Raw genomic sequence first — 25733 nt, 5'->3', positions numbered from 1 at the left:
GCTAACTTCGAGTCTCGGAATAATTGAGGCACATCAGTCCCTATATTTTCTACAGTACTTACCTTCTGTAAAGGCGATCTCCACCCCAGCCAGGAACAGGAATAAAACCATCTCCTGAAATCTAACACAGAATTAGAACACAGTAGGAGCAGAACCAGGCTACACGGCCCCTGGGCCCACTCCACTACCCACAGGGCCATGACCATTCCGAACCTAGACTCATGTCCAATTTCCTGCCCGCTCCCCATAACCCTTAATTCCCTTTACTTCTAGGAAACTATCTATTTCTGTTTTAAATTTATTTAATGATGTAGCTTCCACAGCTTTCTGGGGCAGCAAATTCCACAAACCTACCACCCTCTGAGTGAAGAAGTTTCTCCTCATCTCGGTTTTGAAAGAGCAGCCCCTTATTTTAAGATTATGCCCCCTAGTTCTAGTTTCACCCATCATTGGGAACATCATCACCGCATCCACCCGATCAAGCCCCTTCACAATCTTATATGTTTCAATAAGATCGCCTCTCATTCTTCTGAACTCCAATGAGTAGAGTCCCAATCTACTCAACCTCTCCTCATATGACCACCCCCTCATCCCCGGGATTAACCGAGTGAACCTTCTTTGTACTAACTCGAGAGCAAGTATGTCTTTTCTTAAGTATGGACACCAAAACTGTATGTAGTATTCCAGTTGCGGTCTCACCAATACCTTGTACAACTGCAGCAATACCTCCCTGTTTTTATATTCCATCCCCCTAGCAATAAAAGCCAACATTCCATTGGCCTTCTTGATCACTTGCTGCACCTGCATACTAACTTTTTGAGTTTCGTGCACCAGGACCCCCAGATCCCTTTGTACTACAGTACTTTCCAGTTTCTTGCCATTAAGATAATAACTTGCTCTATGATTTTTCCTGCCAAAGTGCATAACCTCACACTTTCCAGTATTGTATTCCATCTGCCAAATCTCTGCCCACTTACTTAGCCTGTCTATGTCCCTTTGCAGGTTTTTTATGTCCTCCTCACTCACTACTTTCCGTCCCATCTTTGTATCATCTGCAAACTTTGATATGTTACACTCGGTCCCCTCCTCCAAATCGTTAATATAGATTGTAAAGAGTTGGGGACCCAGCACTGACCCCTGCGGAACACCACTAGTTACTGGTTGCCAATCTGAGAATGAACCATTTATCCCAACTCTCTGCTTTCTGTTAGAGAGCCAATCCTCCACCCACGCCAGAATATTACCCCCAATCCTGTGATTTTTTATCTTGAGCAATAATCTTTTGTGTGGCACCTTGTCAAATGCCTTTTGGAAGTCTAAATACACTACGTCCACTGGTTCCCCTTTATCCACCCTGTATGTTACTTCCTCAAAAAACTCCAGCAAATTTGTCAAACATGACTTCCCCTTCATGAAACCATGCTGAGTTTGTCCTATTAAATTATGTTTATCCAAATATCCCATTACTGTCTCCTTAATAATGGACTCTAACATTTTACCAACCACAGATGTTAGGCTAACAGGTCTATAGTTTCCAGCCTTCTGCCTACTACCCTTTTTAAATAAGGGTGTTACATTAGCAGTTTTCCAATCTGCCGGGACCTTTGCTGAGTCCAGTGAGTTTTGGAAAATTATTACCAATGCATCCACAATCCCTACCGCTACTTCCCTCAAGACCCTAGGATGCAAGCCATCAGGTCCAGGGGATTTATCCGCCTTGAGTCCCATTATTTTACCAAGTACCACTTCCTTAGTGATTTTAATCGTATTTAGTTCCTCCCCCCCTAGAGCCCCCTGTTTGTCCAGTGTTGGGATATTCTTAGTGTCCTCTACTGTAAAGACTGATACAAAATAATTGTTCAGTGTTTTTGCCACTTTACCTACCTCCCAAACCAAGCAGGAACTAGTTCAACCCTTCTTACCCGACTGGATTTGAACTTATGCCCCAGAGAACAAGAAGAGGTGTCCTAAAAGATTTGTCAAGCTAGTTGTTAGATCCGTGGTTCAGTGGATAAATAATCACACGGATGCTGTACATTAACAAATAACAGGTCTTTACTGGAGGAGGGTAATCTCTAGACTGGGGTACAGAGGCATGCGCACAGCTTATATACGGGTGTGGTCACTGCCGGTACTACAGTATACAGGAGCTGTAAAAAGTAGTTCTGACTTAAAGGCACATACACTACACTAGTGAAACTGTAAATAACAACAACTTGCATTTATACAGCGCCTTTAACAAAGTAAAACGTCCCAAGGTGCTTCACAGGAGCGATTATCAAACAAAATTTGACACCGAGCCACATAAGGAGATATTAAGGCAGGTGACCAAAAGCTTGGTCAAAAAGGTAGGTTTTAAGGAGCGTCTTAAAGGAGGAGAGAGAGGTGGAGAGGTTTAAGGAGGGTTTTCCAGAGCTTAGGGTCCAGGCAGCTGAAGGCACGGCCGCCAATGGTGGAGCGATGAAAATCGAGGATGCGCAAGAGGCCAGAAACCTCCTCCCATCCTTCAGTCTTAAGAACATCAGAAATACGAGCAGGTGTAGGTCATTCGGCCCCTCGAGCCTGCTCCGCCATTCAATAAGATCACAGCTGATCTTCTAACCCAACTCCAAATTCCTGCCCGATCCCCAAATTCCTTGATTCCCTTACAATCCAAAAAGCTATCAGTCTCAGTCTTGAATATACTCAACGACTGAGCCTCCACAGCCCTCTGGGGTAGAGAATTCCAAAGATTCACCACCCTCTGAGTGAAGAAATTTCTCCTCATCCCCGTCCTAAATGGCCGACCTCCTTATCCTGAGAATAATCTTTCTCCCACAAGCTACAGGGTTTCAAAATCCAAGCTTGGTGTCTCCCCAGCCACATGTCTTGATTTACCTCAACTTCTTTTTTACCACGGGGCTGTGCGCCTCAGCCCTTCACCTGGCTTCTCAACAAAAGGTTCTTTCTCAGAGCAAGTTTTCTCAATTGCTTCATCTACCAAAGACGACATAAGAAAAAACTTTTTTTACGCAGCGAGTGGTTAGGATCTGGAACCCACTGCCTGAAAGGCTGGTGGAGGCCGACTCAATCGTGGCTTTCAAAAGGGAATTGGATTAAGTACCTGAAGGAAAAGAATTTGCAGGGCTAAGGGGAAAGGGTGGGGGAGCGGGACTAGCTGGAGTGCTCTTGCAGAGAGCCGGCATGGGCTCAACGGGCCGAAAGGAACATAAAAGCGGATTGTAAAAGCTTCTACGAGTATGTAAAAAGAAAAAGATTAGTGAAGACAAATGTAGGTCCCTTACAGTCAGAAATGGGAGAATTTATAATGGGGAACAAGGAAATGGCTGAGCAATTAAACAAATACTTTGGTTCTGTTTTCACGGAAGAGGACACAGATAACTTCCCAGAAATGCTAGGGAACCAAGGGTCTAGTGAGAAGGAGGAATTAAAGGAACTTAGTATTAGTGTTAGTAAAAAAATAGTGCTGGAGAAATGAATGGGACTGAAAGCTGATAAATCCCCAGGGCCTGATAATCCGCATCCCAGAGTACTAAAAGAGGTAGCCATGGAAATAGTGGATGCATTGGTTCTCATCTTCCAAAATTCTATAGATTATGGAACAGTTCCTGCAGATTGGAGAGTGGCAAATGTAACCCCACTATTTAAAAAAGGAGGGAGAGAGAAAACCGTGAACTGCAGACCGGTTAGCCTAACATTAGTAGTAGGGAAAATGCTAGAGTCTATTATAAAGGATGTGATAACAGGAAACTTACAAAATATCAACGGGATTAGACAAAGTCAACATGGATTTATGAAAGGGAAATCGTGTTTGACAAACCTACTGGAGTTTTTTGAGGATGTAACTGGCAGAATAGATAAGGGAGAACCAGTGGATGTGGTGTATTTGGATTTTCAGAAGGCCTTTGATAAAGTCCCACATAAGAGGTTAGTGTGCAAAATTAAAGCACATGGGATTGGGGGTAATATACTGGCATGGACTGAAAATTGGTTAACAGACAGGAAACAGAGAGTAGGAATAAATGGTCCTTTTTTGGGGTGGCAGGCGGTGACTAGTGGGGTACCGCAGGGATCAGTGCTTGGGCCCCAGCTATTCACAATATATATCAATGATTTGGATGAGGGAACCAAATGTAATATTTCCAAGTTTGCTGACGGCACGAAACTAGGTGGGATTGTGAGTTGTGAGGAGGATGCAAAGAGGCTTCAAGGCAATTTAGACAATTTGAATGAGTGGGCAAATACATGACAGATGCAGTATAACGTGGATAAATGTGAAGTTATCCACTTCAGTAGGAAAAACAGAAAGGTAGAGTATTATTTAAATGGTGATAGATTGGGAAATGTTGATGTACAAAGGGACCTGGGTGTCCTTGTACACCAGTCACTGAAAGCAAACATGCAGGTGCAGCAAGCAGTTAGGAAGGCAAATAGTATGTTGGCCTTCATTGCAAGAGGATTTGAGTACAGGAGCAAGGACGTCTTACTACAGTTATACAGGGCCTTGGTGAGACCACACCTGGAGTACTGTGTGCAGTTTTGGTCTCCTTACCTAAGAAAGGATATACTTGCCATAGAGGGAGTGCAGCGAAGGTTCACCAGACTGATTCCTAGGATGGCAGGACTGTCGTATGAGGAGAGATTGGGTCGACTAGGCCTGTATTCACTAGAGTTTAGAAGAATGAGGGGGGATCTCATTGAAACCTATAAAATTCTGACAGGGCTAGACAGACTGGATGCAGGGAGAATGTTTCCCCTGGCTGGGGGGGTCTAGAACACGGGGTCACAGTCTCAGGATATGGGGTAGGACATTTAGGACTAAGATGAGGAGAAATTTCTTCACTCAGAGGGTGGTGAACCTGTGGAATTCTCTACCACAGAAGGCTGTGGAGGCCAAGTCACTGAATATATTTAAGAAGGAGATAGATAGATTTCTAGACACAAAAGGCATCAAGGGGTATGGGGAGAGAGTGGGAATATGGCATTGAGATAGAGGATCAGCCATGATCATATTGAATGGTGGAGCAGGCTCGAAGGGCCGAATGGCCTACTCCTGCTCCTATTTTTCTGTTTCTTCTATGTTTCTATGAATGGCCTTCTTCCGTGCTGTAAACATTCTATGATTCTATCAGGAAGCTGCTGGGCACTTTAGGACACCATACCCCCCAACACAATCGTCTCTTGCCGATCAAACTTCGTTCCTTTTATTCCTCTCCAGTGTTCTCCCTTCCCAGGCTGTCACATCCGGTGTCAGTACTGAGGGAGGTGCCGTCTCTCGGATGAGACGTTAAACACAGGCCCTGACGTAATAAAGACTCACTACGCAGTTGGTTGGACATAAAGCAAGGCTTTAATCGACTTGTAACAAAACATGGAGGTCTAGTTAGTAGTCACTAGCTTCCTGTTTCCAGACTGTCTCTGGCCAAGCTGGCCCCACGCCCGAGTATTTATACTCCTCGGGCGGCGCCCTCAGCTGGCCGTTCAGTAGTACTTCCTGAGTTACTTCTTGTAGAAGTTGCGTTTTATGACAGGCCACGTCTGCCTTCTCTCAGGTGGATGTAAAAGATTCCACAGCCACTATTTTGAAGAAGAGCAGGGGAGTTCTCCTGGGGAGTCTGAGCCGACGTTGATTTCTCAATCAATAATTCCATGGGATCTTTAACACCCATCTGAGAGAGGTTTGAGCCTGTGGCCTTCCTCAACTATATGGCTGACTTACACATCGCCAACCCTCCTGGATTACCCTGGAGTCTCCAGGAATTAAAGATTAATCTCCAGCACTCTGGCTGTGATCAACCCAGGGAGAAGAATCATAGTGCTGTTAAAAAGAATTGTGTTCTATTTATTTTCTTTGAATACCTTTGTTTATTAGTTAGAAAAATATTGGACATTGGGGGGGGACAGCATGGGTTAGATACAGAGTAAAGCTCCCTCTACACTGTCCCATCAAACACTCCCAGGGCAGGTACAGCACGGGTTAGATACAGAGTAAAGCTCCCTCTACACTGTCCCATCAAACACTCCCAGGGCAGGTACAGCACGGGTTAGATACAGAGTAAAGCTCCCTCTACACTGTCCCATCAAACACTCCCACGGCAGGTACAGCACGGGTTAGATACAGAGTAAAGCTCCCTCTACACTGTCCCATCAAACACTCCCAGGGCAGGTACAGCACGGGTTAGATACAGAGTAAAGCTCCTTCTACACTGTCCCCATCCAACACTTCCAGGGCAGGCACAGCACGGGTTAGATACAGAGTAAAGCTCCCTCTACACTGTCCCCATCAAACACTCCCAGGGCAGGTACAGCACGGGTTAGATACAGAGTAAAGCTCCCTCTACAATGTCCCATCAAACACTCCCAGGGCAGGTACAGCACGGGTTAGATACAGAGTAAAGCTCCCTCTACACTGTCCCATCAAACACTCCCAGGGCAGGTACAGCACGGGTTAGATACAGAGTAAAGCTCCCTCTGCATAGTCCCATCAAACACTCCCAGGGCAGGTACAGCACGGGTTAGATACAGAGTAAAGCTCCCTCTACACTGTCCCATCAAACACTCCCAGGGCAGGTACCGCATGGGTTAGATACAGAGTAAAGCTCCCTCTACACTGTCCCATCAAACACTCCCAGGGCAGGTACAGCACGGGTTAGATACAGAGTAAAGCTCCCTCTACACTGTCCCATCAAACACTCCCAGGGCAGGTACAGCACGGGTTAGATACAGAGTAAAGCTCCCTCTACACTGTCCCATCAAACACTCCCACGGCAGGTACAGCACGGGTTAGATACAGAGTAAAGCTCCCTCTACACTGTCCCATCAAACACTCCCAGGGCAGGTACAGCACGGGTTAGATACAGAGTAAAGCTCCTTCTACACTGTCCCCATCCAACACTTCCAGGGCAGGCACAGCACGGGTTAGATACAGAGTAAAGCTCCCTCTACACTGTCCCCATCAAACACTCCCAGGGCAGGTACAGCACGGGTTAGATACAGAGTAAAGCTCCCTCTACAATGTCCCATCAAACACTCCCAGGGCAGGTACAGCACGGGTTAGATACAGAGTAAAGCTCCCTCTACACTGTCCCATCAAACACTCCCAGGGCAGGTACAGCACGGGTTAGATACAGAGTAAAGCTCCCTCTGCATAGTCCCATCAAACACTCCCAGGGCAGGTACAGCACGGGTTAGATACAGAGTAAAGCTCCCTCTACACTGTCCCATCAAACACTCCCAGGGCAGGTACCGCATGGGTTAGATACAGAGTAAAGCTCCCTCTACACTGTCCCATCAAACACTCCCAGGGCAGGTACAGCATGGGTTAGATACAGAGTAAAGCTCCCTCTGCATAGTCCCATCAAACACTCCCAGGGCAGGTACAGCACGGGTTAGATACAGAGTAAAGCTCCCTCTACACTGTCCCATCAAACACTCCCAGGGCAGGTACAGCATGGGTTAGATACAGAGTAAAGTTCCCTCTGCACTGTCCCATCAAACACTCCCAGGGCAGGTACAGCACGGGTTAGATACAGAGTAAAGCTCCCTCTACACTGTCCCATCAAACACTGCACTGTACTGTGAAATCTGTGTGATAATAACACGAGTTAGTTGAAAGACAGCCTAATTAGCTCTGTTAAATCTCTCCATACTTTCTACTTGCCCAGTGGGATCCAGGTGTCGTCACTAGGATCCCCATAAAGTGTGTCACAGGGTGTGTGCAGTTTACACACCGTGTCCACACAAACACCCAGCTGTACAGTTGCTGATCCCATTCTTCCAAACGTGAGTTGTGTCCAGTGAGAGCATCTTGCGCTCTGTGACACGAGGGTGAAGTACTGGTGTGTACAGGCCTGTCACTGGGGCAAGGTGAAAGGAGGAGTCACGAGTCGCACACGCTCAGTGTGGTAATGGTGTAAACGTGAATGACACACTAAGTAATTTCAGCGACGGCAATGGAGCGTTAGACCTTGGCTGCGACCGTGTCTTACAGCCCAGGGCTATGACCGGTAAACAAACTCTACCCAGTGCTCAAAAACACAGCATAGATAGTGCAAACAAACAATACAAATATCCTGGATGAGTGCAGCTCCAACACTCAAGAAGCTCGACACCATCCAGGACAAAGCAGCCCATCTACCACCTTAAACATTCACTCCCTCCTCCACCACCAGCGTACCGTGGCTGCAGTGTGTACCATCTACAAGATGCACTGCAGCAACTCGCCAAGGCTTCTTCGGCAACACCTGCCAAACCCGCCACCTCTACCACCTAGAAGGACAAGGGCAGCAGGCGTATGGAAACACCACCACCTCCAAGTTCCCCTCCAAGTCACACACCATCCTGACTTGGAAATATATCGGCCGTTCCTTCATCGTCGCTGGGTCAAAGTCCTGGAACTCCCTCCCTGACAGCACTGTGGGAGTACCTTCACCACACGGGACTGCAGCGGTTCAAGAAGGCGGCTCACCACCACCTTCTCAAGGGGCAACTAGGGATGGGCAATAAATGCCGGCATTGCCAGCGACACCTACATCCCATGAACGAAAAAAAATTCCTGGTTAATCTACATTCTTTGTGCCTTTAATATCCCTTCTATAATGGGACACCTAAATCAGTACACTGCGCTCTAACTGTGGATAAAGAACTGGTTTGTACAAATTTAGCATCACCTCTGTGCTTTTGTACTCTATGCTCCTATTTACAAACTCCAACATGCCAATAACCTTTTTTTTTATATGGTTTTACCGATCAGCCCTTGCTAGGGTTGTCAATCCTCCAGATTTGCCGTGGAGTCTCCAGGAATTAAGGATTAATCTCGGGATACTCACTGCTGGAGAAAAATCATAGCTGCGTTTAAAAAAAAAGTGTTTATTTTCATGTTCGTTAATTAGCTATGAAAATAGCGGAGATGGGGGGGTGGGGAGGCTGTTTGACTGGGCGGGGCTTTTGGAAGCAGGAGGCCATGTGATAAAACCCCCAGGGATATGTCAAGCCAGAGTTGACAACCCGAGCTCTCACACTTTGAAGAATCTCTGGACAGTCTCCTTATCTGAGGAAGGATATACTTGTCTTAGAGAAACTGCAACAAAGGTTCACTGGATTGATCCCTGGGAGGAGAGGGTTGTCCTATGAGGAGAGGTTGAGTAGAATGGGCCTATACAATCTGAAGTTTAGAAGAATGAGAGCTGATCTCTCTGAAACGCATAAAATTCTTAGAGGGATAGACAGGGTAGATGCAGAGAGGTTGTTTCCCTGGCTGGAGAGTCTAGAACGAGGGGTCACAGTCTCAGGATAAGGGGTCGGCCATTTAGGACTGAGATGAGGAGGAATTTCTTCACTCGGAGGATGGTGAATCTTTGGAATTCTCTACCCCAGAGGGCTGTGGATGCTCAGTCGTTGAGTATATTCAAGACAGAGATCTGAGGAAGGATGTTCTTGCCATGGAAGGAGTTCAGCGAAGATTCACCAGGCTGATACCTGGGATGGCAGGAATGACGTATGAGGAGAGATTGGATCGATTGGGCTTGTACTCGCTGGAGTTTAGAAGAATGAGAGGGGATCTCATCGAAACTTATAAAATTCTAACAGGACTAGACAGACTAGATGCTGGAAGGATGTTCCCGATGACCGGGAAGTCCAGAAACAGGGGTCACAGTCTAAGGATAAGGGGTAAGCCATTTAGGACAGAAATTAGGAGGAATTTCTTCACCCAGAGAGTGGTGAACCTGTGGAATTCTCTACCACAGAAGGCAGTTGAGGCCAATTCATTAAATATATTCAAGAAGGAGTTGGATATATTTCTCAAGGCTAAAGGGATCAAGGGGTATGGGGAAAAAGCAGGGACCAGGTACTGAATTTGGATGATCAGCCATGATCGCATTGAATGGCGGAGCAGGCTCGAGGGGCCGAATGGCCTACTCCTGCTCCTATCTTCTATGTTTCTATGTTTCTATGATAGATTTTTGGACTCTAGGGGAACCGAGGGATATGGGGAACGGGCGGGAAAGTGGAGTTGAGGCCGAAGATCAGTCATGATCATATTGAATGGCGGAGCAGGCTCGAAGGGCCCAATGGCTGACTCCTGCTCCTAATTCTTATGTTCTTACACCATCTGGCAGGTAATCCTTTTCTCATCTTCGCCCTGCAACCTCTCCCTCTGTCACAGTTTTTCTTGCCATGCTATTTAATCACTGCTCTTATTGCCATTGCTTCTCTGAACTTTTCTTTCTTGTTTCTTCTAAGCTCCAAAAATTCCGTCCCGACACACTCTCCCTCCCCCCCCCCCCCACATCCTCACTGTGCTGGAATGAGGACTCATCGCACTGCCTCCAACTCCAACTCATTCTCTCCCGGGACCTCAAATGCTGTGGAACCGCCTTTCAATCTTCCCTTAATCCTCCAATCTTCAGCCTCTACAAACCCAATGGTTCAGTTGAGTTCCCCAACAGTGAAGACAAGGAAGCATCATCCAATAGGGGATCTTAATTTCTCAAGCGTCCTGAGGATTTATTCACTGTTAGTTATTGCCAATGTGGTTTTCGTGACTCGCTTGTTCTAGTCGGAGGTGCAGTGAGCCTAGTTTTGTTCTTTGATTTTACTTCTTTAGCCAGGGGTATAAAATTTAACGGTAGGTTTGGAGATTTTAAACCGTCAATCTTCGGAGTGGCGGTGAGGTTCTACAGCTTGGGTTTGGTGGTGGTATGGGAACCAGCTGGATCGCTGGCTGTTGGGAGAGGAGAGGAGATGTCAACCCTTCACTGTCAGATGAATGAGTTCCATTACGCACCTGTTCTCCATTTTCCTTCAGTCTATTATAAATGATACCTTTCTTCTTCAATAACCGCTTTGAAGTTTCACGTCTGCTCTTATTTTTTTTGAAAAGGAAGTTCGAAAATGTTGCCACTTAAGTTAACCTTTTAGTTGCCAAATCCCCTTTTGCCAGCTTGCCGGAGTCACAGGTGTGAACGGCTCGGAACCTTCCCCTCTTCCTCCAGGACCAAAATCTCTCCCTTTCTCCCCGAAGTGCTCGTTCGCGCACTCATTCCGAGGATGCCTGTGGCCCTCCTGTACCTCACCCAAGTAGCCACCTGTGAGTCTAGTCAAGCCGAGGATGCTGAGCTCAATTGTCGCGCCCCCAGCACTGAGATCACTTGTCTCCGTCCAGACCAGGCACAGAGTTACACTAGGTGGTACTTCCACTGAACCACCAGGACGTCAGACCCGGAACATTTATGGGATCTTTACACAGCAGGCATTTCCCAGGAATACAATAGCAAAATACTGCGGATGCTGGAAATCCGAAATAACAACAGAAAACGCTGGAAAAACTCAGCAGGCCAGGCAACATCGGTGGAGAGAGAAACAGAGTTAACGTTTCAGGTCGAAGACCCTTCGTCAGAACTGGAAAAAAAGCAGGAAAGGGGATAGATTTTAAAGCAAGTGGGGGCTGGGGAAAGGGGGAGGGGATGAAAGAACAAAAGGGAAGGTCAGAGATAGGACAGAAAGCAGGAGAGATTGAGAGACATTGAGAGATATTCAAGGAACAAAGGATGGCTCTCGATGAAGTGTGAACGGCGCTGGCAGAATGAAGGACAGCTGCCGCGTGGGAGGGAAGAAAAAAGCCCAGACAAAAGTGTGGATTAAAAAAAAGAAAGGGAAAATATATATATATATGTATATATATGTGATAGGGGCCGAGGTTATGATCTGAAATTGTTGAACTCGATATTGAGTCCGGAAGGCTGTAAAGTGCCTAATCGGAAGATGAGGTGCTGTTCCTCGAGCTTACGCTGAGCTTCCGTGGAACAATGCAAGAGGCCGAGGACGGTGAGGTCTGAGTGGGAGTGGAGCGGTGAATTAAAGTGACAGGCCACCGGAAGCTCGGGGTCCCCCTTACAGACTGAACGGAGGTGTTCCGCAAAGCGGTCACCCAATCTGCATTTGGTCTCCCCAATGTAGAGGAGACCGCATCGTGAGCTTTAAAACCTATCCCTTTTCCTGCTTTTTTTCCAGTTCTGACGAAAGGGTTTCGACCTGAAACGTTAACTCTGTTTCTCTCTCCACGGATGCTGCCTGACCTGCTGAGTTTTTCCAGCGTTTTCTGTTATTTCCCAGGAATACATTGGATCATCCCTTATTTTTCTGACGATTGGTGATACGTCCAAAGTGGGGGAGGGGTGGGGGAATTGTAGGTCTGATTCCTTGATCCTCAACTCCCAGTGTGGCAACCCCCCCTCCCCCCCCCCGCCACACCTCACACCTCGCACCTCGTGCGCAAGGAACATGTGGCAGGATTTGGACCGGAATGTTCCGTCTGTAAATCTAATGAGTGGAAGTTCACAGGCCGTGGTCCCAGGATTCCCCGCAAAGCGCTGCCTTCAAGCTCAGCTCTTATTGGGAGCGCAGGATCATGGGATCAGTCCTTATATTGGAACACCTGTGCCATGCCACATGGGTTGTGGTATTATACAGGCCAGACTTGCTATCAAACGCTGACGATAGTTCGAGGCTCAGTTTCCGAAATAAGTAAGGTTTTTATTTATATATGATGAATGAACTTGCATTTCTATAGCGCCTTTCACCTCAGGACGTCCCAAAGCGCTTTACAGCCAATGAAATACTTTTGAAGTGTAGTCACTGTTGTAATGTAGGAAACGCGGCAGCCAATTTGCGCACAGCAAGCTCCCACAAATAGGAATGTGTTAATGACCAGATAATGTTTTAGTGATGTTGGTTGAGGGATAAATATTGGCCCCAGGACCCCTGCTCTTCTTCAAAATAGTGGCCATGGAATTTTTTACGTCCACCTGAGAGAGCAGGCGGGGGGCCTCGGTTTAATGTCACATCCAAATTATGGCACCTCTGACAGGGCAGCACTCCCTCAGCACTACACTGGGATGGCAGCCTGGATTATGTGCTCGAGTCTCTGGAGTGGGACTTGAACCCACAAACCTTCTAACCCAGAAGTGAGAGTGCTGCCTGACGTAAGAAAACTACTCGGCACTTGGCCTAAGCGTTAAACAAAGCTTTAATCAACTGTTTTACAACATGGAGGTCTAGTTGTGTCCTTCACTAGTTCCTGTTAAGAATGTCCTGCGCAAGCTGGGCCCGTGCCCGTACTCTCCCTGGACAGTGCCACCTGTAGGCCGCTCAGTATTTTTTCATAAGTCTTTCTTTCATGAATGACTGATTCATGTCACTACCCACTGGGCCAAAGCTGACAACGCCTGGCCAAGGAAAACCTAACATGTTAACACAATGCTCGAAGCCCATTTGACCCGTTCCTCTCCGAAAGTCTCCAGACGGTTTAATTTCGCACACTCTGCATGGTGGGACTGGCCATAACGGGGCCATGTTGCTTCACTGATGTACCTCAGCAAAGTTCTTTGCCCAGAGAGTGGTGAGAATGTGGAACTCGCTACCACAGGGAGTGGTTGAGGCGAATAGCGGAGATGCATTTAAGGGGAAGCTGGATAAACACACGAGGGAGAAAGGATTAGAAGGATATGGTGATGGGGTGAGATGAAGAGGGGTGGGAGGAGGCTCGCGTGGAGCAGAAACACTGGCACGGAGCAGTTTCTTTTTTAATTTATTCATTTATTGGATGTGGGCGTCGCTGGCAAGGTCAGCATTTATTGCCCCATCCCTAATTGCCCTCGAGAAGGTGGTGGTGAGCCACCTTCTTGAACCGCTGCAGTCCGTGTGGTGAAGGTGCTCTCCCTTTACGGTCTTGAAATCCTTCCTAAAGTGTGGTGCCGACATTTGAACACATTGCTCCTGCTGAGGCCTAACCAGTGTTTTGTAACGACGAAGTCCAACACCGCCTTTAGTGTGCCAGTGCAGCATTCGGTCGCCTGAGGAAGAGAGTGTTTGAAGACCAGGACCTCAAACCCGGCACTAAGCTCATGGTCTACAGAGCAGTAGTGATACCCGCCCTGCTGTATGCCTCAGAGACATGGACCATGTACAGCAGACACCTCAAAGCACTGGAGAGGTACCACCAACGCTGCCTCCGCAAGATCCTGCAAATCCATTGGCAGGATAGGCGCACCAACGTCAGTGTTCTCGCTCAGGCCAACATCCCCAGCATCGAAGCTCTGACCACGCTCGATCAGCTCCGATGGACAGGTCACATTGTCCGCATGTCCGATACGAGACTCCCAAAAGAAGCGCTCTACTCGGAGCTCCGGCACGGCAAGAGAGCCCCAGGTGGCCAGAGGAAACGCTTCAAGGACACCCTCAAAGCCTCCTTGAAAAAGTGTAACATCCCCACCGACACCTGGGAATCCCTGGCCCAAGACCGCACAAAGTGGAGGAGAAGCATCTGGGAAGGCGCTGAACACCTCGAGTCTCTTCGTCGGGAGCAAGCGGAAGCCAAGCGCAGGCAGCGGAAGGAGCGCACGTCAACCCAAGCACCCCACCCACCCGCCCCTTCAACCACCGTCTGCCCCACCTGTGACAGAGACTGTCGGTCCCCCATTTGGACTCATCAGTCACCTGCGAACTCATTTTTAATGTGGAAGCAAGTCATCCTCGGTTCCGAGGGACTGCCTAAGAAGAAGAAGAAGTTTTGTAAAGGTTTTATAAAGCTTTAGTATAACTTCCTTGTTTGCCTCTATTAATAAATCCAAGGATCCCATATGCTTTTTTTAACAGCCCAACTCTCAAGCTACAGATTGGATAGGGAGAGATACCATCACGTGGATATTACAGCAAGGATGCAGTACAATATACCCTGGAGACAGGAGGCAGACTACACTGTGGAACAGAGCCACTGAAAAAAACATACTAGAAAAAAACTAGAATGGTCCCAGGGATGAGGGACTTCAGTTACAGTGGAGAGACTGGAGACGCTGGGGTTGTTCTCCTTAGAGCAGGGAAGGCTAAGAGGAGATTTGATAGAGCTGTTCATAATCATGAATGGTTTTGATCGAGTAAATAAGGAGAAACTGTTGCTAGTGGCAGGAGGGACAATAACCAGAGGACACAGATTTTAAAAAAATACCCATGCTTAGAAAGAACTTTCATTTCTACAGCGCCTTTCATAACCTCAAAACGTCTCAAAGCGCTTTACAGCCAATCAAGTACTTTTGAAGTGTAGTCACTGTTGTAAGTCACCAGGGAGAACTCCCCTGTTCTCCTATCAAAATAGCGCCATGGGATCTTTTATGTCAATCTGAGCGGGCAGAGGGGGCCTCGGTTTAACGTCCCAGCTGAAAGACCTCACCTCCGACTGGGAGTGTCAGCCTGGATTGCCTGCTCGAGTGGGACTTAAACCCACAACCTTTTGACTCAGAGGCGAGAGAGTGCTACCCACTGAGCCACGACTGACACCTAATGGAAGGGGCCATCAACAAGCACACCTGTGATTCAGCTAAGTATTTACCTTAGTGTGTCAGCTGTGGCTCAGTTGGTAGCATGACTCGCCTTTGAGTCAGAATGGTTGTGGGTTCTAAGTCCCACTCCAGTGACTTAAGCACATAAAAATCTAAACTGACACTGCAGTGGAGTGCTGCACTGTCAGAGGTGCCATCTTTCAGACGAGACGTTAAACCGAGACCCCGTCTGCTCTCAGGTGGACGTAAAAGATTCCACGGCCGCTATCTTGAAGAAGAGCAGGGGGGAGTTATGTCCTGGGGCCAATATTTATCCCTCAACCAACGTAACTAAAACAGATTATCTGGTCATTATCACATTGCTGTTTGTGGGAGCTTGCTGTGCGCAAATTGGCTGCCACATTACAACAGTGACTGCACTTTAAAAAGTACTTCATTGGCTGTAAAGCACTTTGAGATGTCCGGTGGCCGTGAAAGGCGCTATAGAAATGCAAGTCTTTCTTTCTTTAATGTGCGGCAGACCCAGACCATTGTGTGTTAGTGAGCGAGAGCATCTGTCGCTGGCTCTTTCTCTAATTTCTACAAGATGGTGACAGTTCCAGGGTAGAGTTGCCAATCCTCCAGGAATTGCCCTGGAGTCTCCAGGAATTAAAGATCAATTTCAAGGACACGGCTGTGAGCGACACCCCGGGAGAAAAAAAACCATAAGAGCGTTAGCAAAACTGTGTGTTCTTTTTTCATTTTCATTCAATGCTTCTGTTTACACGTTATAAAAAATATCGCAGATGTGGAAAAAAAAAGGCTGATTGACTGACAGTCAAGATTAATCCAATCGGTAACGAAGAGTCTATTCGCTTTCCGATTGCCCGTGGGAAGGCGGGGCGCCGTGACGATGGACGTGTCGGGTGACCAATGACGGGAGCGTGGGGGCGGGGCCAGTTGGAGGGAGGGTCCAACGGCACTATTTCAGAGAAGAGGAGGGGGAGTTCTCCCCGGAGCCCTGGCCCAATATTTACCCCTCGATCAGCATCACTAAAACAGATTAATATGGTCATTGTCATAAATCTCATCATCGAGAAACTACCTATGAACTAACACTGGCGGCCAGCTGGTGGCGCCGTCCAAGGAGTATAAATACTCGGGCGTCAGCCCCAGCTTTCCAGGGACATTTTGTAAAGACAAGGAACTAGTGAAGTACAATTAGACCTCCATGTTGTGAAACAAGTTGATTAAAGCCTTGCTTTACACTCAAACCAAGAGCGTAGTGAGTTTTATTACGTCAGTCATTATTGCTGTTTGTGGGATCATGCTGTGCACAAATTGGCTGCCGCGTCTCCTACATTACAACAGTGACTAAACTTCAAAAAGTACCTCATTGGCTGTAAAGCGCTTTGGGACGTCCTGAGGTGGTGAAAGGTCCTTTATGCGATGAAACATCCAGGAATATACTCTCTGGAGTTTAGAAGAATGCGAGGTGATCTCATTGAAGATTCTGAGGGGGATTGACAGGGTAGATGCTGAGAGGTTGTTTCCCCCTGGCTGGATAGCCTAGAACCAGGGGTCACAGTCTCAGGATAAGGGGTCGGCCATTTAAGACTGAAATGAGCAGGAATTTCTTCACTCAGAGGGTGGTGAATCTTTGGAATTCTCTACCCCAGAGGGCTGTGGAGGCTCAGTCGTTGAGTATATTCAAGGCTGAGATCGATAGATTTTTGGACTCTAGGGGAATCGAGGGATATGGAGATCGGGCGGGAAAGTGGAGTTGAGGTCAAAGATCAGCCATGATCTTATTGAATGGCGAAGCAGGTTCGAGGGGCCGAATGGCCGACTCCTGCTCCTAATTCTTATGTTCTTAATACGTCCACTCGGAGATGGCACCCCTGTTCCTGAGGTTAAGGTTCAGAGTTGACGAGCGCACTGATGATCTTCTTTCTTTCCTCCTCAGGCCTATCCGCTGAGCTCCCTCACAAAGAAGCAGCCGACAGTGTTGGTGATCTGTGGCCAGGAGCAAAATGGAGCCATCGGCCTGGTCTGCGCGAGACATCTTCGTACATTTGTAGGTACCTGGGACGTGGGGGGGGGGGGTGGTCTCCGACCTTGGCTTCAATGAGCTGGTTTTATTGTGTGTTGGGGTGTTGTCATTGTTCTGAGGAAGGCAGATTAACAACAAAACAAAATCGAAATCTTTTAAAATGATTTTTACCTTATCGTTGTAATAGTTCCCTCCGACTCAGAAAGAAAGAACTTGCATTCCTACAGCGCCTTTCACGACCACCGGACGTCCCAAAGCGCTTTACAGCCAATGAAGTACTTTTTGAAGTGCAGTCACTGTTGTAATGTAGGATACGTGGCAGCCAATTTGCGCACAGCAAGCTCCCACAAACAGCAATGTGATAATGACCGGATAATCCGTTTTTTTAGTGATGTTGATTGAAGGATAAATATTGGCCCCAGGACACCAGGGAGAACTCCCCCTGCTCTTCTTCGAAATAGTGGCCGTGGGATCTTTTACATCCACCTGAGAGAGCAGACGGGGCCTCGGTTTAACGTCTCATCCGAAAGACGGCACCTCCAACAGTGCAGCACTCCCTCAGTACTGCCCCTCCGACAGTGCGGCGCTCCCTCAGTACTGCCCCTCCGACCGTGCGGCGCTCCCTCAGTAATGCCCCTCCGACAGTGCAGCGCTCCCTCAGTACTGTCCCTCCGACAGTGCGGTGCTCACTCAGTACTGCCCCTCCGACAGTGCGGCGCTCCCTCAGTACTGCCCCTCTGACAGTGCGGCGCTCCCTCAGTACTGCCCCTCCGACAGTGCAGCACTTCCTCAGTACTGCCCCTCCGACAGTGCGGCACTCCCTCAGTACTGCCCCTCCGACAGTGCAGCACTCCCTCAGTACTGCCCCTCCGACAGTGCGGCGCTCCCTCAGTACTGCCCCTCCGACAGTGCGGCGCTCCCTCAGTACTGCCCCTCCGACAGTGCGGCGCTCCCTCAGTACTGCCCCTCCGACAGTGCGGCACTCCCTCAGTACTGCCCCTCCGACAGTGCAGCGCTCCCTCAGTACTGCCCCTCTGACAGTGCGGCGCTCCCTCAGTACTGCCCCTCCGACAGTGCGGCGCTCCCTCAGTACTGCCCCTCCGACAGTGCGGCGCTCCCTCAGTACTGCCCCTCCGACAGTGCAGCCTGGATATTGTGCTCAAATGTCTGGAGTGGGACTTGAACCCAGGAACTTTTAACTACTGAGCCACAGCTAACACAGGCAGAAACCATTGAAAAGGATACTGGTGCCCATGGTACCATCTGCAATCACTTCACTATGTTCCAATACAGAGTAGGGCTGCAGTCACATCGCGGATTGCGCCTAGCGTTTATCACTTTGGCCATCTGCGTTTTACGTTGCATCGCTGATTTAGGAAGACTAGCACTATAATGAAAAAGACCTTGCACGTATAGAGCGCTTTTCACGACCCTCGGACATGCCAAAGCACTTTACAGCCAAGTAAGTACCTTCGTACCAGCCTCACCGCATCGATCCAACCCGCGCACATTAAACCCGGCAACGATCTCCGACGGGGAGGGTGGGAGTCCGCCTGGGGAACCCAGTGACAGCTGGCAAAGCCCCCCAGGAAAGTGGGTCCCCATCGCTGCCAGGCCAAGGTAAGTCAGGGGGGGTTAATATTTCCAATCGCAGCCAACGTGAGCCACTGGCTGTGGTTTTTAAACCATGAAAGCATCTTGTCGCATCAAAAAAATAAAGATTAAAGCTTGTTTGGGCCAAAGTTCACTCGACAGGAAGTATGTGAGGTGAGGACTTCCTGTGGTTGCCCAAAATGGCTGCCCCGAGGCCGAGTTCTCAGGCGATCCAGACACGCCTGAAATCTCTTTCAATATGCCAACCAAACTTGCCTCTTTAAGTGACGTTATTCAGTAGCACGAAAGGGTCTCACTTGGGTGCTCCTGTGGTGTGGAGTTTTAAATAATTTATTGCTGAGTGCCTGTCAGGTTCGCAGTGAGAGACGACTCAGAGTCACCAGCCTGTCTACGCCTTCTGCTGAAGAGCAGATGTTGGCCCCCCTGGCAGAGCCAGGATTCTGACAACCACCTGAGACTGTTTCATGTTCCTCATGACGAAATTCAACCGGGATTATTCTACCTTCAGCTTAATTCTGAAAATAGGCCGTGATTTTGTTGTCACTGATTTGCAACAGCAGGATGGAGTCAATCTCCCAGTGGTTGTCACGGATACAAATCTTGTTTTAATTTGTTCTCAGGAGGTGGGTAATGCCGGCGAGGCTGAATTTGTTGCACCCCCGCCCCCCCCATCGCTAGTTGCCCTTGAGGAGGTGGTGGTTGATCCTTCTCCTTGAGCTGCTGCAGCCCATGCGGCGATGGCGCTCCGACGACAGTGTTAGGGGAGGGAATTGCAAGATTTTCATCCGGCAACATTAAGATTCGAACATACTATATTAATGGCTTGGATGAAGGGACCGTGTGTACTGTAGCCAAATTTGCTGACGATACAAAGATAGGTGGGAAAGCAAGTTGTGAGGAGGACACAAAGGGCTGGATTTTGTTAGCCCCGAGGAGGCGGGTATGGAGGTGGGACTGCCGGTAAAGTTGCAGGATTTGGGGGCGGCTGGCAAACTTGCTCCCATCCCGCCTCCGTGCCCTTTTGCCAGGAGGCAGGAAGCCGTCCTGCCCCGGGTCCCATCTCCTCGAGGTGGGAAAGGGATCAAAGCCTATTAACTGTCTGTTGACAGGTAGTTACAGGCAGGAAATAGGATTATCCCCATTTTTCGATTCGATGTGCAGGCTTGTGTCGATTGGGCTTATACTCACTGGAGTTTAGAAGATTGAGAGGGGATCTCATCGAAACCTATAAAATTCTGTCAGGTCTGGACAGACTAGATGCAGGAAGGATGTTTCGGATGGCCGGAGAGTCCAGAACCAGGGGTCATAGTCTAAAGATAAGGGGTAAGCCATTTAGGACTGAAATGAGGAGGAATTTCTTCACCCAGAGAGTGGTGAACCTGTGGAATTCTCTGCCACAGAGGGCGGTGGAAGCCAGTTCATTAAATATATTCAAGAAAGAGTTGGATATATTTCTTGAGGCTAAAGGGATCAAGGGATATGGGGAGAAGGCAGGGACAGGGTACTGAATTTGGATGGTCAGCCATGATCTCATTGAATGGCGGAGCAGGCTCGAAGGGCCGAATGGCCTACTCCTGCTCCTATCTTCTATGTTTGTATGTTTCTTCCTGACCTCAGGGAACCCCGGCAGGGTGTAGGAGACGAGTAGGAGGTCTGCGGGGGTCGGAGGGGTCTGAAAGTGTGATGTTGAGGTGAGTGATGGGTGCAAGTGTGGAGTGGTAAGTATGTGAGGTGAGTGTAAAGTGTTATAAAATGTTAACTTACCTTTGCTTCTGCCTACAGCCTTCAGCCACTGTGGATCCGGAGTCCCGACATCTTCATTGTAGATTTCACCGACTGGCTGTTGGATCCACCGAACCAACAGCCAGGTGATTTCTGCAAAGTTGAAAGGTTTGATGAGTCCTGAACACAAGGACTCATCAAACTACACAGAATGTCAGCGTTTGACAACTTCACAGAGCTGTCAAATGATGACATTTCTTCTTTCAAAAAATCTTGACAGATGGCACGTCAGACGTTGACGTGCTCTGTCACTGACTTCCCCCTAATTGGCCTGCTGAGCCCGCTGGGCGGGCTTAACAAGGTCAATCAGGGGAAAATCCCTCTGGTTGGCCAGAAGCTGATGGAGGCGGGATTGAGAGCTGGCAAGCAGCAGTCCCGCCTCCAAAAGCTTCCATTGAGAAAATCCAGCCCAGAGAGTCTGCAAAGGGATATAGACAGGTTCAGTGAGTGGGCAAGAGTTTGGCCGATGGAGTATAATGTGGGAAAATGTGAGGTTATCCACTTTAGTAAGAAAAATAAAAAAGCAAATTATTATTTAAATGGAGAGATTACAAAATGCCACGGTTCAGAGGGACCTGGGGGTCCTCGTACATGAAACACAAAAAGTTAGCATGCAGGTACAGCAAGTAATTAGGAAGGCAAATGGAGTGTTGGCCTTTATTGCAAAGGGGGTTGGAGTATAAAAGTAGGGAAGTCTTGCTACAACTGTACAGGGCGCTGGTGAGACCACACCTGGAGTACTGCGTACAGTTTTGGTCTCCTTATTTAAGGAAGGATATACAGGAAATTCTCGATTTACCGGCACCTAAATAACCGGAAATCTCTGTTAACCGGCAAAATTCAGGAGTAGGTTCAGGTAAGTTTTACTTCATATTAGTGGCCGTTCCTGGATCTGTGGCCGTGTAACCGGGGTTCCTGCACCTGTTGCATAGCAACAGGGACGCCTGGATCTTGTGGCTGGGGTTCCTGCACCTGTTGCTAAGCAACAGGGAAGCCTGGATTTGTTGCTGTGTACGGGGCTCTCGTACCTTTTACTATACCTCTCTGTAATCCGGACTTTTTGATAAACCGGCACCACGCCGGTCCCGTCGGTGCCGGATAAAAAAGAGTTTCCTGTACTTGCATTGGAGGCAGTTCAGAGAAAGTTCACGAGGTTGATTCCTGGGATGAAAGGGTTGTCTTATGAGGAAAGGTTGAGCAGGTTGGGCCTATACTCATTGGAGTTTAGAAGAATGAGAGGTGATCTTGTTGGAACATATAAGATTCTGAGGGGGCTCGACAAGGTAGATGCAGAGAAGATGTTTCCCCTCGTGGGGGAATCTAGAACTAGGGGGCATAGTCTCAGAATAAGGGGTCGGCCATTTAAAATGGAGATAAGGAGGAAATTCTTCTCTCAGAGGGTCGTGAATCTTTGGAATTCTCTACCCCAGAGAGCTGTGGAGGCGGAGTCACTGAATATATTTAAGGTGGAGAGAGACAGATATTTGAGTTACAGGGAAGTCAAGGGTTATGGGGAGCTGGCGGGAAGTGGAGTTGAGGCCAAGATCAGATCAGCCATGATCTTATTGAATGGCGGAGCAGGCTCGAGGGGCCAAATGGCCAACTCCTGCTCCTATTTCTTATGTTCTTATACGAAATTGACGGGCATGAAAAGACCAGCTGGTCCATCAAGCCTACCCCACGCCACTTTCAAAATTCTCATCTTTGTTTTCAAATCCCTCCATGGCCCTCGCCCCTCCCTATCTCTGTAACCTCCTCCAGCCCTACAACCTTCCGAGATCTCTGCGCTCCTCCAATTCTGGCCTCTTGCGCAACCACCGATTTCCATTGCTCCACCATTGGCGGCCGTGCCTTCAGCTGCCTGGGCCCTAAGCTCTGGAATTCCCTCCCTAAACCTCTCCGCCTCTCTACCCTCCTTTAAGACGCTCTTTAAAACCGACCTCTTTGACCAAGCTTTTAGTCAACTGTCCTAATATCTCCTTATGTGGCTCGGTGTCAATTTCTGTTGTATGACACTCCTGTGAAGCACCTTGGGACGTTTCACTATGTGAAAGGCGCTATAGAAATGCAAGTTGTTGTTGACTGGAACATCACGACTAAACACTTCTTCCCTCCCCCGCTACAGGCACCTCCTTCCCCACCCTCCCCGCTCCCCCCACAGCATTGTAATCTCCTGGGAGAAGCAAATAAAACAGGAACAACCTCAGGACCAATGAGGGAAAAAATACACTAGAAAATTCCACTCTGACCCTTTCCTTAGTCGGTGGAAACCAGTCCAGTAGATCGCCTGGACCCAGTGTTCTCTATAAAGACACCGACCTTCATTGGAGAGGGTGCAGAGGAGATCCACCAGGATGTTACCTGGGCTGGAACACTTCAGCTATGAAGAGAGACTGGACAGGCTGGGGTTGTTTTCCTTAGAGCAGAGAAGGCTGAGGGGGGTCCTGATTGAGGTGTACAAAATTATGAGGGGCATAGATAGGGTAGATAGAAAGGAACTTTTCCCCTTAGTAGAGGGGTCAATAACCAGGGGGCATAGTTTGAAGGTAAGGGGCAGGAGGTTTAGAGGGGATTTGAGGAAAAACTTTTTCACCCAGAGGGTGGTTGGAATCTGGAACTCACTGCCTGAAAGGGTGGTAGAGGCAGGAACCCTCACAACATTCAAGAAGCATTTAGATGAGCACTTGAAATGCCATAGCATACAAGGCTACGGACCAAGTGCTGGAAAATGGGATTAGATTAGATAGGGCTTGATGGTCGGCGCGGACACGATGGGCCGAAAGGCCTCTTTCTGTGCTGTATAACTCTATGACTCTATGGGGTAGATTTTCCTAAAGCTGTCGGGAAGGAGGCGGGACTACAACTTTTGGGTTTTAGTCCCGCCTACATCGACATTCGGCCAATCCACGCGATTTTCCTTTGATTGACCTTGTTGAGCCCGCCCAGCGGGCTCAGCAGGCCAATTAAGGGCCACCCGGCAACAGGTGACATCACAGACTGAAATTTCATCTGTCAAGAGGTTTTGACAGATGAAATATCAGTGTTTCACAGCTGTTTGAAGCTGTCAAACACTGACAGTCTGACTTCTAACCTGAGTCCTTCTACGCAGACTCAGTTAGAACTGTCACTGGCAATTAAAGCTGCAGGCTGTCACTTTTGACAGATCGCAGCCGTTCTGCTTTCAGTGCCGGCTGAGTGATGGACTCCCGAAACCTAGAGGAAGAAAGGCTGTGAAGGTAAGTACAGGTAATTTAAACTTCTTTACACACTTTAGACACACCAAACACACTTACCTTTGCACTCATGCTCCCATCACTCACCTGAACACCGACATCTCGACCCCTCCAAGTCCTTCAACCCGACGGCTCGACTCCTCTAACCTGGCGTGGTTTGGAGCTGTCGGGAATCCCACACGACACCCTTCAAAATAGGGATTAGGCTAAAAACTGCCTGTTAACAGGCAGTTAATTGGCACTAATCCCTTCCCGCCTCGGGTCGGCGGGTCCCAGTGCGGGGCGGGTACCCACCTCCTCTGAAACTTACGTGGAGGCGGGTTTTGGGCAGGATGGTGTTGGGACCCCCGAAATCGGGATTTTCCCCCCCCACATGCCTGAAACCCCGCCTGACGGCTCCAGGAAAATCTACCCGTATGACTCTATGATTCTCTATGATGGGATCTCGGCCTCAGTCAGGAACCGCTCCAGCTCCCTCTCGAAGGCTGGCACCCACCGCACCAGCCGGCAACACATCCCAGAGGCAGATCTGTGTCCGGCTCACCACGATGTGTGACTTCAGAGGGGACCCTGGAGGCGATGGCGTTCCCACAACATTGCTGGCCTTGTCCTGTTCCCAGAAGGATGAGGATACGCTGCCTTCTGCCCAAACGCTGGGTGGCACTCGGCCGCTTGTGTCTGACGGCACCTGGAAACGTTGGGCGTTTCGGAGGGGAAATTCTTCGTTAAGAACTGGCCAGTGTACCTCCAAAAAAAGTTATTTTTAATTGGGACTAAATCCTTCACACCTGCGGGAAAGAATGGCAGGTTGGGCCTCAGCTGGAGTATTGTGTCCAATTCTGGGCACCGCACTTTAGGAAGGATGTCAAGGCCTTGGAGAGGGTGCAGAGGAGATTTACTAGAATGTTGTCAGGGATGAGGAACTTCAGTTACGTGGAGAGTCTGGAGAAGCTGGGATTGTTCTCCTTGGGGCGGCGAAGGTTAAGGGGAGATTTAATAGAGGTGTTCAAAATCATGAAGAGTTTTGATAGAGTAAATAAGGAGAAACTGTTTCCACTGTCAGGAGGGTCGGGAATCAGAGGACACAGATTAATTGACAAAAGAACCAGAGGCGACATGAGGAGAATGTTTTTACGCAGCGAGTTGTTGTGATCTGGAACGCGCTGCCTGAAAGGGCGGTGGAAGCAGATTCAATAGTAACTTTCAAAAGGGAATTGGATAAATACTTGAAGGGGAAAAATTTGCAGGGCTCTGGGGAAAGGGCAGGGGGGACTGGGACTAATTGGAGAGGTTGTTCAAAGAGCCGGCACAGGCACGATGGGCCGAATGGCCTCCTCCTGTGCTGTAACATTCTGTGATTCTATAAAGAACTCAAAATTCTCAGGTTCCCTGTGAAAGGGCATTTGAAACCTCAAACACTCGGTGACAACTACCTTCTTTAAGCTGTTGGAAATACCACCTGTTGTTTTGTTGGAGACGGAACCAGTCTCTGAGCCCTAATGAAGCAGCAGAGAGATTGATATGACCACACACCGCCTGCTTCCTCAGGAACTGTCAAACTCCGTGACTGACTTGTTAAGTTAAATGTGAATTTTCCTGCAGTAGTTTGTCGAACGAGCCAGTTGTCCTGTGGCTTGGTGCCCGCGCGGTCTGGTCGTATCGTAAGAAATAAGAAATAGGAACAGGAGTAGGCCACTTGGCCCCTCGAGCCTGCTTCGTATTCACTCACTGAAGACT

The 25733-nt window shown here is 48.5% G+C and overlaps 1 protein-coding gene across 1 annotated transcript in view; it reads left to right on the top strand.

The window, feature by feature from the left end:
- yjefn3 (YjeF N-terminal domain containing 3) overlaps positions 1–25733 on the top strand; it is a 210265-nt gene that overhangs the window by 167512 nt on the left and 17020 nt on the right. Inside the window, exon 3 of the mRNA XM_086004401.1 lies at positions 17281–17391. Coding sequence (XP_085860527.1) covers positions 17281–17391 — 111 coding nt within the window. The remainder of the gene's footprint in view (positions 1–17280; positions 17392–25733) is intronic.

This window comes from Somniosus microcephalus, chromosome 13, assembly GCF_052327205.1.
Source record: "Somniosus microcephalus isolate GS21.2 chromosome 13, FLI_Smic_1.0, whole genome shotgun sequence".
NCBI classification, from domain to species: Eukaryota; Metazoa; Chordata; class Chondrichthyes; order Squaliformes; family Somniosidae; genus Somniosus; species Somniosus microcephalus.
This window is presented reverse-complemented; position numbering and strand designations above follow the sequence as displayed.